Source organism: Tenrec ecaudatus, chromosome 10 (assembly GCF_050624435.1).
Source record: "Tenrec ecaudatus isolate mTenEca1 chromosome 10, mTenEca1.hap1, whole genome shotgun sequence".
Classification (NCBI taxonomy): Eukaryota; Metazoa; Chordata; class Mammalia; order Afrosoricida; family Tenrecidae; genus Tenrec; species Tenrec ecaudatus.
The window spans coordinates 77,040,102-77,056,570 of NC_134539.1; the positions used below are offsets into that span (position 1 = coordinate 77,040,102).

At 43.3% G+C, this 16,469-nt stretch overlaps 1 protein-coding gene and 1 non-coding gene across 2 annotated transcripts in view; one reads left to right on the forward strand and one right to left on the reverse strand.

The window, feature by feature from the left end:
• The window catches only part of GPR107 (G protein-coupled receptor 107), a 97,264-nt gene that overhangs the window by 37,018 nt on the left and 43,777 nt on the right, over window positions 1-16,469 (reverse strand). Inside the window, exons 7-12 of the mRNA XM_075560636.1 lie at window positions 15,930-15,986; window positions 12,929-13,039; window positions 12,387-12,520; window positions 3,557-3,632; window positions 1,759-1,832; window positions 1,222-1,339 (exon numbers count right to left, since the gene is read on the reverse strand). Of these exons, the coding sequence (XP_075416751.1) occupies window positions 1,222-1,339; window positions 1,759-1,832; window positions 3,557-3,632; window positions 12,387-12,520; window positions 12,929-13,039; window positions 15,930-15,986 (570 nt within the window). The remainder of the gene's footprint in view (window positions 1-1,221; window positions 1,340-1,758; window positions 1,833-3,556; window positions 3,633-12,386; window positions 12,521-12,928; window positions 13,040-15,929; window positions 15,987-16,469) is intronic.
• Window positions 2,424-2,638, forward strand: LOC142460673 (small nucleolar RNA U85). The gene has a single exon (XR_012786837.1). It is a non-coding gene; the product is annotated as a small nucleolar RNA U85 (small nucleolar RNA).

Here is a 16,469-nt window from a genome sequence, read left to right on the forward strand (position 1 = left end):
TATAATATTCTACACCAAAAAATAAATTCTACACCTTGTGGAAAACTTACTGGCATCATTTTTTGTTATTAAAATCACTATATACCTAAGCTGCTTCACTCAGAGTGTCATTTTGCTACAGGGCAAGCTGATGTAGAAGAGAAGGTGAGATTATTTCCCTAACTCTCCAGAGAATCTCAAGTCACAGTTTAGCTTTCACGTTTAGCTTTCACGTGCTGGTGCAAAGACAAGTGTGGTCAGCGCCGCCCAAGACAGTGCCTGAAGTCAAGGTTTCTGTGGGGTTTGCATGTACTCTAGCCAAAAGATTCTGCCTTCCTCTTTGCTTCCTGAAAGGCAATTTTAAGAAAAAGAAAACTTTGAATTTGGTTTTGATAAGACTCCAGACTTAGGTCATTATGCCAATGAGATGGTGAGGAGAATGATTAGATAAGAAAGATTTACTGTGTCATCTCTTGATATCAACCAACCTCAGGATGGAGAGGCTCAAGTCTTCATGAACAGAGACCACCAAAAAGGACTCAGGACACTGAATCCCCATGACTTCCTGGTAGACAAAGGTATCTGCTCGTAAGAAGGTGACACCCCTCTTTGGGACATGGGTGCTTCACGCTGGGAATGGCCCCAGACCTTGTGCTTACATTTCCTCATTGATGCTTTGCCGAGAATAAAACTGCACTTGTAACTCTAGCACTTTCCCTGAGTTCTGTGAGTCATCCCAGCAGTTTACTGGACCCCGGTGAGCAGTGAGAGCAGTTGGGCTTGAAAACCTGAGCTAGCAGTTCAGAAGTGAGGGAGCCCAGGGGGCCCCACGCGTAAGGCAGGCACCCTAAAGCAAAGTGGCAAAACCCTGAATTTACAGCCAACAGATCAGACAAAGTGTGGGATCTCCCAGGCTTATAGCAGGCACCTCAGAGGTCTGTGGTCCGCCTGTCAGGGTAGGGGACAGAGCCCTTTCCCTGTGAGAGCCGGTCCACTTCTGGTAGTTAGAGTCGGAGGAAGAAGGGCGGCATGGGCAGCTGGTGTCAGAATGGAATGGCAAAAGACTCGATGGAGTGGATTTGATTTGTATGCAGTCAGAATTCTAGCCTATCTATCTGCCATCCTAAATAACATAAGCTGGGTTTATGGAATTGGTAAAGCGACTTTTTCCTAGAGGCCTGCAGCTGAGCCCTGCTGGGTGCTGGAAGAGAAAGCAGGCAAACAGAATTAGGACTCCCTTACCTGAAGAGGGATGACAATCATGAAGATCTTCTTGTCCTTATCAGAAAGGATGTGCTTAATGAAAGCCCAGCCGGTGCCAATGAGTGCGATGGTGATGAACAGTAGTGCCCCTTTCAGGCTGGAAAAGGAAAGCGTGAACAGGCAACACTAGGTCTCCTCGGCCTCTCCCTCAGCAACTTACATGACAAGAGATTATTCTAGGACTTCACCTGCTTCTTGCAAAAGCCAAGTGGCCAATTCTGGAGAGTCTCTTAGCTGAGCAACACATTATTTCCTGCCAGCCACACAAGTAGTTAGCTCTGCACCCCACTAGCTACGCAGCCAGCCGTTTCAGGCAAGCAGCAGGCCGGCAGCACTACTGGAATAATGCCAGCAGTCCCGGGCAGTCCCAAGTGTGGACAGCTGCCTGTGCGTCACGCCCCACCAGATGGGCTGCCACGCAGGCTGAGGCGCCATCAACCCTGTCCTTTCCCACCACAGTTCCCCCAACTTTCCCTGTAGGCCCTGAGTACTTCATGCATCATTCTGTATACTCACAGGTGAGTGATGTAGTACACAACAGCCCAGCCTTCAATCGGAAAGCCCTGGGAGGAGATATAGTGGTAGTCGACCTGAAATCAAACACCTGCATTTCAGAAATGGCAGTCTAGCCCAAAGAGCAAATCAGACCAGATGACCGTTAGACAGGGATGGGCTGTCCTCCACAGTGAAGTACACTAGTGCACTAACAAGACACCAGTAGGTGGAGGGACTGGACAGAAGGTTTATGGTCACTAGTACCCAGCCCAGGTCCCTCACCTGAACTAAGTGAGTTCCTTTTGCAGATAGCTGCCTATTCTTTCCATAAACTTCTCAATGATCCAAGTCACTCATCTTTTCTATATCCAAGTCAAGAATGGCATCATTCAGCCACTGCTGCTTACATACATACATGCTAACTTACATACGTTAAGTTGGTCAGCAAGTAAAAAAATCTATGGGGATCATGCAACTTCAAACCCCACCCCCCGCTCCCACTTAAAAAAAACCAAAAACACTCTAAATTTAAAACTACTGGAAACCACCAAAGCATTTTGACTTAAGTGGCAAGTTTCAGTAGTAGTATAACCAAAATGTTTCCTGACATCAATTTCAATCTATATCTTTTCTTCGATCACAAATGACAATCCAGACCAAAGGTCCTCAAACTTTTTAAACAGGGGGCCAGTTCACTGTCCCTCAGACCCGTTGGAGGGCTGGACTGTAGTTTAAAAAAAAAACTATAAACAAATTCCTATGCATACTGCACATATCTTATTTTGAAGTAAAAAAACAAACTGGGCGCAGGTTGGGGTGATGAGGGTCAGGGCTCCCAAGGACATAGTCTGTATTGTGACCACTGAGAGATGAAACACATATCTTTGGTAATCTGATGGCTGTTAAAAAAAAAACTGGGCAAAAACACCCTGTGGGCCGGATAAATGTCCTCGGTGGGCTGCATGTGGCCCACGGGCCATAGTTTGAGGATGCCTGGTCTAGACACTAGTCAGTCAAACAAAGACCCTTTCTTTCATTCATTAGCTACATGGTTCCAGAGAAGACTCTTTTCATTTGGATCCAAATGGGAAATGATCCAAATACTGTCATTTCTAGACACAGTAACTGGATATACGGCTGCCTTTTCCTAGGACGCTTTAGTGGCATGTAAGAGAGCACAAGTTCAGAAACTGCTCCCTCACAAGGGCACCAGGTAGGTCCACAGAGTGGGGAAGCTGTAATCTTCTCTACCAAGGCAAGCTCAGTTTCACCTGCAGCAGTGTTATATATGGAAAACCTAAGCTTGATTCTTCACTTGATCTTAACCAAAAGGCCAACGACTGATTACTCCCCATTCTTTTTGTATATATCATTTTACTGGGGGCTCTAACAGCTTATTCTCAATTCTTATGCCTCAATCTCAAAAGCATCAGTTTGCTCTCAAATAAGTAGGGTAACACTGAACTCCTTGTCAATGGGAACACAGGGGAATTTTCAAAAAGTTAAAGGAAGGACTGGAAACAATTCAGCAGAGGGCACTCTAATCTCAAAACACGTGTTCTAGGAAAATTCTGTGCTTGCAAGGTAGTTTCAGAAATTGTCCAAAAACCAAAAAGTGTCGACTTGAACTAGTGCTGGTGGACATTGGGATCATTTCTCTTCTATCACCACCCATTCCCCAGACAAAAGAAGGCTTCATGAGTATTCGTTCATGTTCGTGTCCCATCAACCTCTTCCCCTCTTTCTCATCTACTTTTCCTGTTCACATAGGCATGGTACACAATGCCATAAATGACCCCTCAAAAATGTCCATACATACTGCATGAAACACCAGGGACAGAGACTTGGTGAACGGAAGGGCCGCCATCAACCAGTGAATTTTAAATACATCATTCCTAGAAAAACAGAAAAGAAAAGGCTTAAAGGAATATTCCATTCTCTCAAAGAACATGCACTGGATCTATGTATAAGAAGCTGATGCACAGAATCTAAGGAGGAAAAATAACAATAAAAGTAAACAAATCACAAACAGGAGATCTTTGTAAAAGTAGCTTCTGCTAAGAAGCAGATGTTCTGATAAACGACTGTGGTGGCGACTGCACAGCTCTCCTGCAAATGGCTGAACGCCTGTGCTGTACGATAGGGTTACGTGCCCATGAAACAGTTTTAAAGACAGGTTCTGTAGGTACAACTCTGATATATAATTTACCAAGCAGTAAGCATGCCAGACATGCTGGATTCTGAGACCTGACAAGATGGAAATCTAACCAGGCTGCTGGACGCTTCCCCAGAAATCACCTTTAACAGGACACACAACAAAAACGAGGTGAACCGATGAGAGAAGACAGAATGAAATCCGCACGGAAGCAGAGGTAACTCATACATCTGTAGAGGAAATCTGCAGCCCAGAGGGAGAGAGGGGCCGAAAGGCAACAGGCTTCACCTCTCTCCACCTCATGATGCCTGCCTCTTACACACACACCAGGCCAGTGGCACAAAGTACCCATTTCCATCTGCAGCCCCAATAAGGATGCGTATCACATAGGTACTCGACTACCTGTTGGGCTTCTAGCACTACAGTCCTTTACCCTTTACACCTACCTCTCTAAGTCACAATCTAACATAGGAGTGGGGAACTTTGGCCCACAGGCTGTAAAAGGCCCACAAAATCATCAAGGCCAACTATCACACACCTCATCAAAGAGAAGCACTTCTAGCCATCATATTAGGGGTGAGTTACTCAAATGTTTGACCAGTATGGCCCGTGAAGGATGTTGCAAATATGCCAAAAAGGCAGAAAAAAGGTTCCCCACCCCTGATTTAATAGAAGGCACATAAGATCTTTATGGAGAGAAACTTTAAACTCCACTGAAGTACATAAAGGAATATTTAAGGTCACAGAGAACTCACACTCAGATACTAAGCTATTCTGACTGGAAACTGGAGTCGAAGATGTACAACAGACAACAAGCACAGGGATAATCCATGCTTACATGGAAGCTTGGTAATATGATAAAAGCCATAACCCTAACGGGGTCATCAATTGTTTAACGGTTGGTAATGGGCAAAACTGGCTCAAAACGGAACCTCTTATCCTCACTTATTGATTCTCATTATCCAACATTCGTTACTGATGACAGCAGTAAACTACCGAGTATTTGCACATTGATGAGGAGGCAGGCATGGTGGCCAAGGCTGTGAAGCATTCGCTCTCCTGCAGGCCTACAGGCAGTCTGGCCAAGCTGCCATGTATCCTCTGCTGCCCCCTGCCTATGAGAGCACTGCGTCGTTCAACTGTCACTTGGGGTGGTCTCCTCATGCCCACGGCTTCCAGGTGGACGCTTAGGCATCACCAAGCCACCAGAATCTGTTCTGGGTTCCCACTCTTCTGCAGCCTGAGGCCCGCAGCTAAACACTGCTGTTCTACGGAAAGGGAGGAAACACAGGCATCAGAGAGCGTGTCTGGAAGAAATGCATGCATGCGAGTTTAATGACATTCCAAAAGGAGCGGAAACGGGCCTTGGCGGGGCTGGAACATGGCCAGGCGCACAGTGCCCTCACGAGGAGCCCCAGCAGCAATGGCACACCATGTCTGAAGGCCGAGCAGGACCCAGGATTGTGAATAACGGGCTCACAGGGGTGGGAGTGGAAGGGCTTCAGGGAGGGGAGTTCCCACCCAGCACAGGAGAAAAGGGAAGTGGGTAAGCCTGGGCCTCCAGTCTCCCAGCCCCGCTCCTCCAAGCCTCCATTTCCACAGAAGAGTAATTCAAAACTGGACTCATCACAGTGGAGATCACATCATAAATATCATCTGCTATGGTTTGTATGATATTATTTAAATTTAAAAGTAGCAGACAAATGAATGGCCTGAAAACAGAGAGGGGGGAAAAAATCCTTCCTGTTGGCACAATGACATGGGTGGTCTTTGGAACATGTCAGATCGTTGAGTGGGTGTATATAAAAAATAAAATAAAAAGAAGCTAGGCTTTAAAAAGCATGATGCGAGTGTGTGCATGAACTGATACACTGGAAGTCCAAACACAACTGGACTGATTTTCTCTCCTGGTACTTTCTCCTTCCAGCACACACCCACTTCAAGATCAAGAAGAGAGTGAAAGCCACAGTAGTCTGTCACTACTGAACGACAATGTGTTTCACCCATAGTGTGAAACTGCCCTCTGGCAACCTGGCCTTAAAGCATGGACAGCCCTGCCAATACTGTGACTGAAAGAATATGGCATCTGAACCAGACCTACCTGGGTTCAAACACTGGTTCCACCCTGCAAAATGCCTCTAAGCCTCAGCAATCTCTCCTGAGAATGGAGCTGTTAGATTAACTCAAAAGCCGATGGAAGATTAGCCTAATTAACCAACATCAAGTGCCTGACTAGGTTCAAAGCCAGCACTCAAAAAACAGCAGGTGGTTTCCCCTATCACTTCCCCAGGACTCCCCTCCCTAAACACCAGGGTCCAACACAAAACTCATAGAATTGGGCCAAGCCAGACATGAATTAGCAGGCATATCTGGGTCCTGGCTCTAGCCCTCTCGTGGACCCCCTTCTCTACACCGCAATATAATCACCTGTAAAATGAAGCAAATGAGATCGTGCAGCTCCTTCCAGCTCTAAAGGGCTACGATTATCAAATGAAACTGCCCACCTTAAAGTCACAGACACAGCAACACATTTCCAACTAGTGGAACTGTTTGCAAGATTCCTGGGAAAGAAAGGGGATTGGGCAGATGTCTCTGCAGGTATATTATTCTTCAACAAAAAAGCTACATCCCTTGTCTAACCAGGTCGGCCTCATTTAGCCACGCTTTAGAACAACTTTACATACGTGACTCGGTGGTGATGACTACTGACCGCTGAATAGAGGGAAAGTAAAGCACCAATGAACAGCAGGTTAGTAAAATATCTTGTATGTGTCCCAAGTTTACGTAGTATCCTAATTCTCCAAGCATCTTCATAAACATGATCTTTTGGTGGCCACATAACGAATCTAAGGATCTTTCTCCAGGAGAAAGACAAGAGTCATCATGACCGTCTCCGTTTGGGATCCAAAAAGAAAAGAGGCGTAGAGGAAACCAAGTTCCCACTTGGAATCAGGTCCTATGGCTTGCAGTCCTTACTTTTCTAACAATGGTCAAAGCAAATGTGTCTTATAAAGAAAACATCAGTGGTCTGCATTTTGGGGGGTTTTCCCTTAGTAATGAATAAGCAGCCCTTTGATCTGGTGAGTTTGAAGGATGTCACATCCAGGTAGAGCTCAATTCCCCAGACTCAACATCAGGCCACTAGGGATTCAAGGGGCCTCGATTTCTGCCCTCCCAGCCAGAACGGACTCGATGGCGGTTAGTTCTGTTTAATTTCTGTCCTGTGATTCAGATATTGGTATTTGCAATTTACCCACTGCCATCATAACGACCCTGAAGGGCAGAGTAGAGCCACTTCCAAGGGTTTCTGAATACCATGAATCTTTACAAGAGCAGAGCCTCCTTTTTCTCCCATGGAACGCCTGGTGGTTTTGAACTTTTGGCTGGCAGCCCCATGAAAGACCTTCGGGGCTGCTCTTTGGCAATGCTGGTGGTGCTAATGGATGTAGCAGGGATGGCTCTGACTCCAAGCACCCGTATGCACAACAGAACAAACACTGCCTGATACTGCTCCATCCTCACCACTCTTCTTCTGGTTAGGCCAATGTGTCAACGCATCTTGTTGAAGGACTTCCTCTTTCTCATTGGCCTTCTACTGTACCAAGCATGACGTAATTCTCCAGGAACTAGTCTCTCCAGAAAACATGTTCAAAGACCACCTCACCTCTAAGGAACATTCTGGCTGTACTTTTTCTGAGACAAATTATGTGTTCTATTGGCAGTCACGGGACTTTCAATATGCTTCACCAGCACCACAATTCAAACCATCATCTCCTTCAATCTTCCTTATTCAATGTCAACTTTCACATGCTTTTGAGGCAGCTGGAAAGAACAAGGCTTGAGTCAGGTGCACCTTAGTCCTCAAAGTAACATCCTTGCTCTTCAACATTTTAAAGAAGTCTTGTGCAGCACATTTACCCAGTGCAATGCATCATTTGATCTCTTGCCCGCTGCTTCCATGAGCATTGATTATAGAGCCAGGCAAGAAGCAAGCCTTGACAACGTCCATCCTTTCTCCATTATGATGTTACCCACAGGTCCACTTGTGAGGACTTGTGTCTTCTTCAGAAAAGGCTGCAATCTTTGATCTTTGTTAGCAAATGCTTAAAGTTCTTATTTTCAGCAAGCAAAGTTATGTCATCTGAGTATCAGGTTGTTAATAAACATTCCTCCGATCCTGGTGCTAAATTCTGCTTCATATAATCCAGCTTCTCTGATTTTTACCTGGCTCAAGATACAAACTAAGTATAGTAGGAGAATACAACTTAGACACACATCTTTCTTGATTTTAAACCACGCAGTATTACCTTGCTCTGTTCCCACAACTACCTCTTCATCCATGTACAGGCTCTACATGAGCACAATGAAGTGTTCTGGAATTCCCATTCTCGAGGCAATCCATAGTTTGTTATGATCCACAAGCTGAATGCCTTTGAATAGTCAATCAAACACAAGTAAACATCTTTCTGGTATTCTCTGCTTTCAATCAAGATCCATCCTTGGTCCAAACCCTCTTCTGAATCTGGCCTGAACCTCTGGCAGTTCCCTGACAATGTAATACTGCAACCATTTTTAGACGATCTTCATTAAAAGTTTACTTCCATGTGATAGTACTCATATTACTGTATAATTTGAGCATTCTGTGGGCTCACTTTTCTTTGGAATGGGTACAAATAGGGATCTCTTCCAGTCAGGTGGCAAGTAGCTGTTTTCCAAATTTCCTGGCACAGATGACTGAGTGCTTCTAGTGCTTCATCAGTTTGCTGACACATTTCAGCTGACATTCCATCAATTTCTAGAGCCTTCTTTTGACTGTTTTCAGTGCAGCCTAGACTTCTTCCTTCAGTAGCATTGGTTTTGCTCATATGCTACCTCCTGGAATGGTGGAATGTTGACCACTTCTTGTGAAGCTTCCTGCATCATTAAATATTTTGCCTATACAATCTTTCAGTATTTCAAACTCGAAGCATGAATTTTTTCTTGAGTTTTTTTCGGTTTAAGATATGCTGGGTGTTTTCTTCCTTTTTGGTCTTCTAACTCTAGATCTTTGCATATTTCATTACAATATTTTACTTTGTCTTCTCAAACTGCCCTTTGAAATTTTGTTAAGCTTTTAAAGTTGATCATTTCTTCCATTTGCATTAGCTACTCTATGATTAAGAACAAATTTCAGACTCTTCTGACATCGACTTTCATCTTTATTTCCTGTTTGATAACTGTGGCCATTATATAATCTCTTGTCAACTCGCAAAGGGGTGGAGTCTAGCCTGTCAATCAGGTCACAGCTTGATGACCTCATTTGGAAGCTTGAAGGAGATAAGTAACTCACTGGAGGCCTGATACACTTTCTGCTACACATTCCTGCTGACAAGACACATGGAGCCAAGCAGATGGAGGCAGAGCTCTGGAGCTGGAGGAGCCATGTGGAGACCCACGCCAGCCAGAGATGTTTCCATTGCCACTGGATCCATAACTTTCCACCCACTGGCCTGTGATCTTCCTCCATGGCATGTGTTCAATGAGTCTGAAGAGATATTTATAGACTGGTATCGGACATATGGGCTAATATCAGACTTATGGACTTGATCTGGATTAGGCTGGGATGTTTTCTCAATATACAATTACTCTTTAATATAAAGTTCTCTCATACAGATATTGGGGTCTATGAATTTGTTTCTCTAGTCAACTGAAACTAACACAATGACCTTTTACTTTCTTCAGAAATGATGGTCTTGAGGTCCTCCCACGGTTCCTTAGTGTTCAATGCCTCAAATCTGTTCTTGAAATGTTCTCAAAATTAAGGTGAGCCTTTGTGGACTTGTCTTCATTTTCTTCAGCTTCAACATGAACTTACATATGAGTAATTATTGGTCTGTTCCAGTCAGTTCCTGTCCTGCTTTTAGCTGCTATTTTGAGTTTCTCCATCATCTCTTCCCAGAATTTGACTTCTATATAAATTCTGCCTGGAGAAGTCTACATGTAGAGTTGCGATGTTGGTCTTGCAAAATTCTATCAGGTGATCTCCAGTTTCATTTCTACCAAGAACATACTTTCCAACTATTGATCCTTTCTGTTTCCAACTTTTGCATTCCAATTGCCAATAACTATAAATGCATCTTGATTGCACATCTGATAAACTTCAGACTGAAGACATTTGTAGAATCCTTCAATTTCTCCATCACTAGCTTTAGTGGTTTGTTTATAAATTTGAATAATAGTTGTATTGATTGGATTTCCTTGAAGACAGATGGATATAATCTTAACACAGATTGCCTTGTAAGACAGAACTTGAAATGTCCCTTTTGACCAGAATGCCATACCATTTCTCTTGATTGTTTTATTCCTGGCATAGTAAAACATGATTTTCTGATTAAAAATGGCCAACACCAGCCCATTCCAGCTCAGTAACACCTAGGATATCGATCTTTATGAATTCCATTTTATTTTTGACGACTCCCATTTTTCCTGGATTCGTGCATCATACATCCCAAGTTCTGGTTGCTAGATTTTCGCAGCTGTTTCTTTAGTTTTGAGTTGTGCCCATCAGCCAATGCAAGTCCAACAGGCCTTATTCCCACAGGCCGACTCCATTCAGTCATATTTTGCTTGTCTCCTGGCCCGAGAGGCCCATCCTCTGGCACCATCTCTGACAGCGTTCTGCTTCTACTCATTAGGCCTTCTGTATCTGACAATGTTTGATGCTATGAATAAGGTTTTCAGCGGCTAACTCCTTTTACTTTTGTTTTTTGATTCCTTCTTCAGTCTCTTCTTAGCTGAAAGCTCTGCTGAAACCTATTCACTTTGGATGACTCTGCTGGCGTTTGAAATACCAGTGACCTAGCTTCTAGCATCAAAGCAACACACAAGCCACCACAGTAGGACAAACTGGCAGACAAGTGGTGGCTGTTTGGTGTTGGGGGATGGCTGAATTATTTTATTAATCCATGCTGCAATATCATCATGTACCTGGTTTATAGCCTTGCAATATATCTTTTGCTCTGTTGTCTAACTGAGAACGAATGTTTTCTTGGGAGGGAGGTATTAGCTCCATGCACCATGCAGCTGTTCTCCTTAAAAACCAAATACAGGAAGTCAAAGCCTTAGGGGTTTCAGCAGGAAGGCCGAAAGCCAAGCAGACAGGCTCTGAAGAAGTGTCCTTCAGCAGCAAGCAGCTAGAGGTCAATAAGGAGATTCTCCGGGCCAAGTCTTAGCTGATGCCTTCAGTCACTAAAAACCAACTCTACCCTGTCATCTCGGCAGCTGGGCCTCTTCACTAATCTCTTTAGAATTAACAGCCACGGACTGAATGGGCCCAGGGCTCTCATTCAATGAGTCTGGGATGGCAGTGTCTCCACTGTGAAAACACTCTGCTTACACACTTATTTTACTTGCATATTACTGAAGTGAGCCATGTCTCATAATAAGATCCATTCAGGTAAGATCCCAGTCCTACAAGGTGATAACACAGCACAGAAATTCTGATTAGAGAATGAGATGTAGCGAATACATTCACTTGCTGCACACAACTGCCTTCATGTACTTTGTGTACAAAGCCATCAAGCTGCCAGGTGTATAATGCCACAAAACATATATCACCTAAAATAGTCATAATAAATCCCTATGTTACCTGCTGGCTTATACCTGTATGTACTGTACTTTCTACATAAAAATGTGCTATCCACCAGTGTATGCTTTGACTCACAGACAGTAACATTCAATCTTCCGTATTCTACATTTCTCAAGTGTTGGAGGACTATCTGTTTATAATCTTTTCAAAAATAGTGAAGTGCACATTAGCTCCCAAAGACAGCAAAAACCAGTGCTAGTGATAACAGCACACAGACAAGTTCCGAGTATGAAGATGGCAGCTAAAAAAGGCTATTTAACAACATGAATGCAAAAAATCAGAGAACGCTATTGCTCACAATTTAGGCATGTCACACTCAACAATCATAAGTCTCAAGAACAAAGAAAAAATCTCTAAGTTACTGAAGAACTGGCTCCACCAAAAGCTACAAGGTAAACAAGCAAAGAACCTAGATGAGACAGGGAAAAATTGTTAATGATGTGAACTCAAGACCAAACTCAAAGGGAATCGCTCTCAGAATGCTGACAATCAACCGCTTAGGTAGGTGCAAAGCTTGCTTGAGATGCTCAACGATAAAGAAGGATCAGACTAAGATATTGAAACCATATAATGTTCAAATAAATTTCCCATTTCATAGAACATATCCTGGATATTAAGCGATGAAAGACTGAATTTGGATTTACTTTTCACACAAAGCAATGGTAAATGAACAACGACCAAGGAATGTGAAGGCCCCACACACAACAATAGCCCCACATCGTGTACCCAGTGTTTCAGGACAGTGCCCTTTGAAGGAAGAGAGACTACTAGTGCTAATTCTTCCAAGGTTCAGAAACCAGCAAAAGGTGAAAATACATAAATCTCCAGACATGTTGAGTTGTAGGTCTCAAGGAAGTGATGATTTACCGTTGTTTTCGAAGGATGTGAATCCAGATGGTTCCAGAAAGGAAGAAGAAAAGGGCCATTGAAATGTACAATTTGGGGAGAGGAATTTCTCCTGCTGAGAGGTAACTGTCAGGATTCTTCTCTGTGATCTCAATCTGAAATCAACATGACATTCATTTTTACTGAGCAACTTGCAATCTCAGCTGTTTCACTTAAGGTAACCACATTTGGTAATGCCTAGGCTAAAATGCAAGCACATTCTAAACTGCTTTCTATGTCTGCACTTATGATCAGCTGCTAACCCCCCTGGCACAGACTTTAGTCTAGTCATATTTTTCTTTTCTCTGAAGTGTCCTTAAAATCTATGCATACACAGAAATGCCTTGCAGATCTGAAACATGTCCTGGTAAAAACTACTTTGAGTATTTCTCACTGGCATTAAAATTTGTTAACTTCCTAAATAAAACCTTTAATAATAATAAAAAGAAAAGGAACTGTCTTGTGTGTAACACTGCTGACAAAGTCCTACCACCAACAGGAGCAATCATACGGTAGGTACTCACATCAAGGCTGAATGAAATCTTGTTACTGGACCGCACTTCATTTCCAAAGCATGTATGGAGGTAAAGACTGTAGAGGCCCTCCTGGTCATCAGTGCTGATGTTAAAGAAAAACTGAAAATGACAAAGAAAAACCAACACAAAGTCACCTACTGACTTCCCTACGAGGATGGAGCAGAGCCAGAGGAAAAGTAACAGGCTATTCTATGTATTTATTTCATGGCTTATTTCAGCCTATGTCCTTAATGATCAACTTTGCTGCTTTCCCTTCGACACTCATGTTGATGTGAAGTTTTAGTAAATGCCAAATACCCATAGCTTTTCCTTTGTTATTAAAAAATTAAAATCTAAAAATCATTTTAAAAATTTAATTAACAAGCATTTTCTAATAAAGGAGGAGAAGAAGAGTGTCTTTTGTATGTTTTCAAGGAAGCTGTAAATAAACTTGTTAAACACATGGGCCTTGAAGTCAGACAAACCTGGAGGTTGAATTCTTCCCCTTAGGCAAGTTACTCTCCGAGTCTCAGTTTCCTTGTCTATAAAAAGGAATAATAACAGCACCAACTTCATGGATATGTTGGAAGGATGAACTGTCCTAATGCATATGTAAGTACTTAATGTAATACCTGGCATGTAGTCATCGGCCTCCATCATGATTGATCAAAAGACGCCTATAGATCAGATCCAAGTTTAGGAGGTTGGCTCGTACACAACAGAAATAAAACACATTAAAATCCCTGCCTTTATAGCTAGCTACCTTTTAGAGAGGGAGACAAACGATAAACCAGCATAATAGTAAATTCAATGTACAGCACATTAGAAGGGACAAGTGCTTCTAAAGGTGGATAAAAAAGGGAAAGGGATACTCAGAGAAGGTGACAAAAACTTGAAGGAAATAAGAAATTAGTTGTGTGGATTCTGAGGGTTTAGCTAGAGTAGAAATGAGGGTTAGGTCATCTAGAACAGCAGTTCTCAACCTGTGAGTCGCAGCCCCTGTGGGGGGTCGAACGACTGTTTCACAGGGGGTGCCCGATTCATAACAGTAGCAAAATGACAGGTATGAAGTAGCAACAAAAATAATGTTATGGTTGGGGGGTCACCACCACATGAGGAAGCATATGAAAGGGTCACAACATTAGGAAGGCTGAGAACCACTGCTCCAGAAGAACAGGGATTTGGCCCGTGTGGCAAAGGGCACAACAACAGGAGACTTCAGCGAGATACGGAGGGCCAGATGACACGAGGCCCCGCGTACCACTGGCAGGCCTTTAGCTTTACTCTGCGGCAGATGGGAAGCTGCCGGAAATTTCTGAGGCGAGCTCCCTGCAAGTACTCATGAACTGTTAGCTGTTAACTCCCCATGCTGATCAAAAAGAGCCTCTAAACTTAAAGAACATACAAAAACTGCCAGACACGTAAAACAACCCAAGGTGAGAAAATCTGAGCCATGGTCACAGAGAGGTAACAGAGGTAACAGAGGGGTGACAAGCATGACTGCATGCACTTGTCAACATGACTGCGCTGTATAACTAAGCAGTTCACTGCAAGCAAATTATACCTTACTTAATAACAATTGTTGAGAAGAGAGGCAATAATTCTTATCATTAAAAAACATTTGCACAGTGCTTTATAGAGCACTCTCACACACGATAACATTCTTCAAACAATGCTGGAAGTATCATCATTTTTCATTTTAGACAACTGCAGTCAAGTGTAGTACTTGGTATGGCTCTTCTATCCAGTCTTTGTGACTCCCATCCATGCAAACAACAGGTGGAGAGAACTCTAGCAGTTTTGCCTTTCTTCTGGGTATAAAGGGAGCAAAGGAGAGAATCCCATGACCATCAAGAAAGATCCAGCAGAGCATGTGCAAAATCCCTGCCTGCAGTGGTGGCGGCAGCGAAAGCACAGCCTCTGTCTCCCTGGCTCCACGAGACAGAGCAGGGGAACAGCTCTGTGAGGCAGAGCAAGGAGGTCGAGAGGAGTGCTTTCAAGCACACAGGACAAAAGAGCTGAGTGCCTCAAAGCAGGAGATAATTTACAGAACTGGATGCCCTCTGGGCATGTCTCAGTACTAACAGAGCTTTGTAACACTACCCCAAGCAGGAGAGGCTCAGGGGCTATGTGGCTGAGACTGAGGATCACAGAGAGAGAGAGGACCAGAAAGAGATGAGCCTGCCAGCATGGCTGAGAAGAGGTACTATTGAGTACAAGATGACTGTATCCTTAATGTTTCTGATCTTGATTTGTGGGAACTTGTTAACGTCCCTAAACGTGAGTGTGTCTGTGAGTCTATGTGGCCCATGCAACAGATTACTGAGCCCAGCAGAGAGCCATGGGAGGTAGTGTTGGCATCAAAACAGTAGGGAGGGCAGAAGCAGTCTGACGTCTGCTCATAGAAATCACCTTTGGGTAGATGGAGTTGGGTTGTCCTTTGTGTAGCCAGAAAAGGTTATGCATGTCCCACACCCCACTTCATCAAGGACAGAATAATGCTGAGGCCTAGAAGTGAGTTGTCAAATGTCACCTAGCTAATACGTGGGTTCTGAGACCCAACCTAATGCCTAAGTCCCCTATGTACGCTGAGTGCTACTGATAGCTAGGAGGGCTGGATTAACTAGAGACCCGAGTTTCTAAATTATGGGTTCACTCAGTCAACAGTCCTTTCCAATTTAGAATTGTTACCACCTACAGCAGTGCCCTCTGAGGGGCTGCAGCGCAGGGTCTGAAAGGCGAAGGAGTTGCAGAAGCAGACAGGAAGAAACAGGTTGGAATCTGGGCTGCGTCGCTTACTATGGGACAGTCATAAAGTTATTCACTCTCAGAGACTTGATGTGATACTGGGAGTAATAACAGCTCCTTGACAGATTTGTTATAGAGAGCAATATGTGACTGACAAATAGCATGTTTAAATTATTATTTTTAAATTCAAATGTCCTTCACCAATTAATTATTCTACATGGTAGAGGTAAACCCTCTGAAGCGTCACTAAGAGAAAACATACCTGAAATGAAACTGCTCCATCATTATTGTGAATAGAAAAGGATCTCTCTCTCATCACCTAAAAGACATAACTGGTTTTCAGATGAAATTGGCAGATAAAAACAGTTAAAACAAAACAACTTGAGCTCACCTTCCTACTGTACTCTAAATTATCTAACCTTTTAAACTCTGAAAATAAAATTCACTACCTTTGATAAGATGCTTGAAGTTCCTTTTCACACTTCTTCCATGTATTTATTTTTCTTAGCAGTCTCTCTGTCTCTCCCTCCATGCTTCCGTCCCTCCCCTCTCCTTCCCCACACAATCTGCTTGCTGCTAAAAGCTGCTAGTCCAAACACACCTTATTTTATTACATTTCACTTTACACAATTGTGTCAAGCACATTTGTACATATGTGGCCATCAACATTTAAAAACGTTTACTATCTGAGCCCGTGGTATCACCTCCCCACCCCATTGATAAATGGGTACTGTTTTCATCACTTGTAGTTTACATATTAATTATAGCTCAATGGTGGTTTCAAAAGAAAGCAAAAAAAACC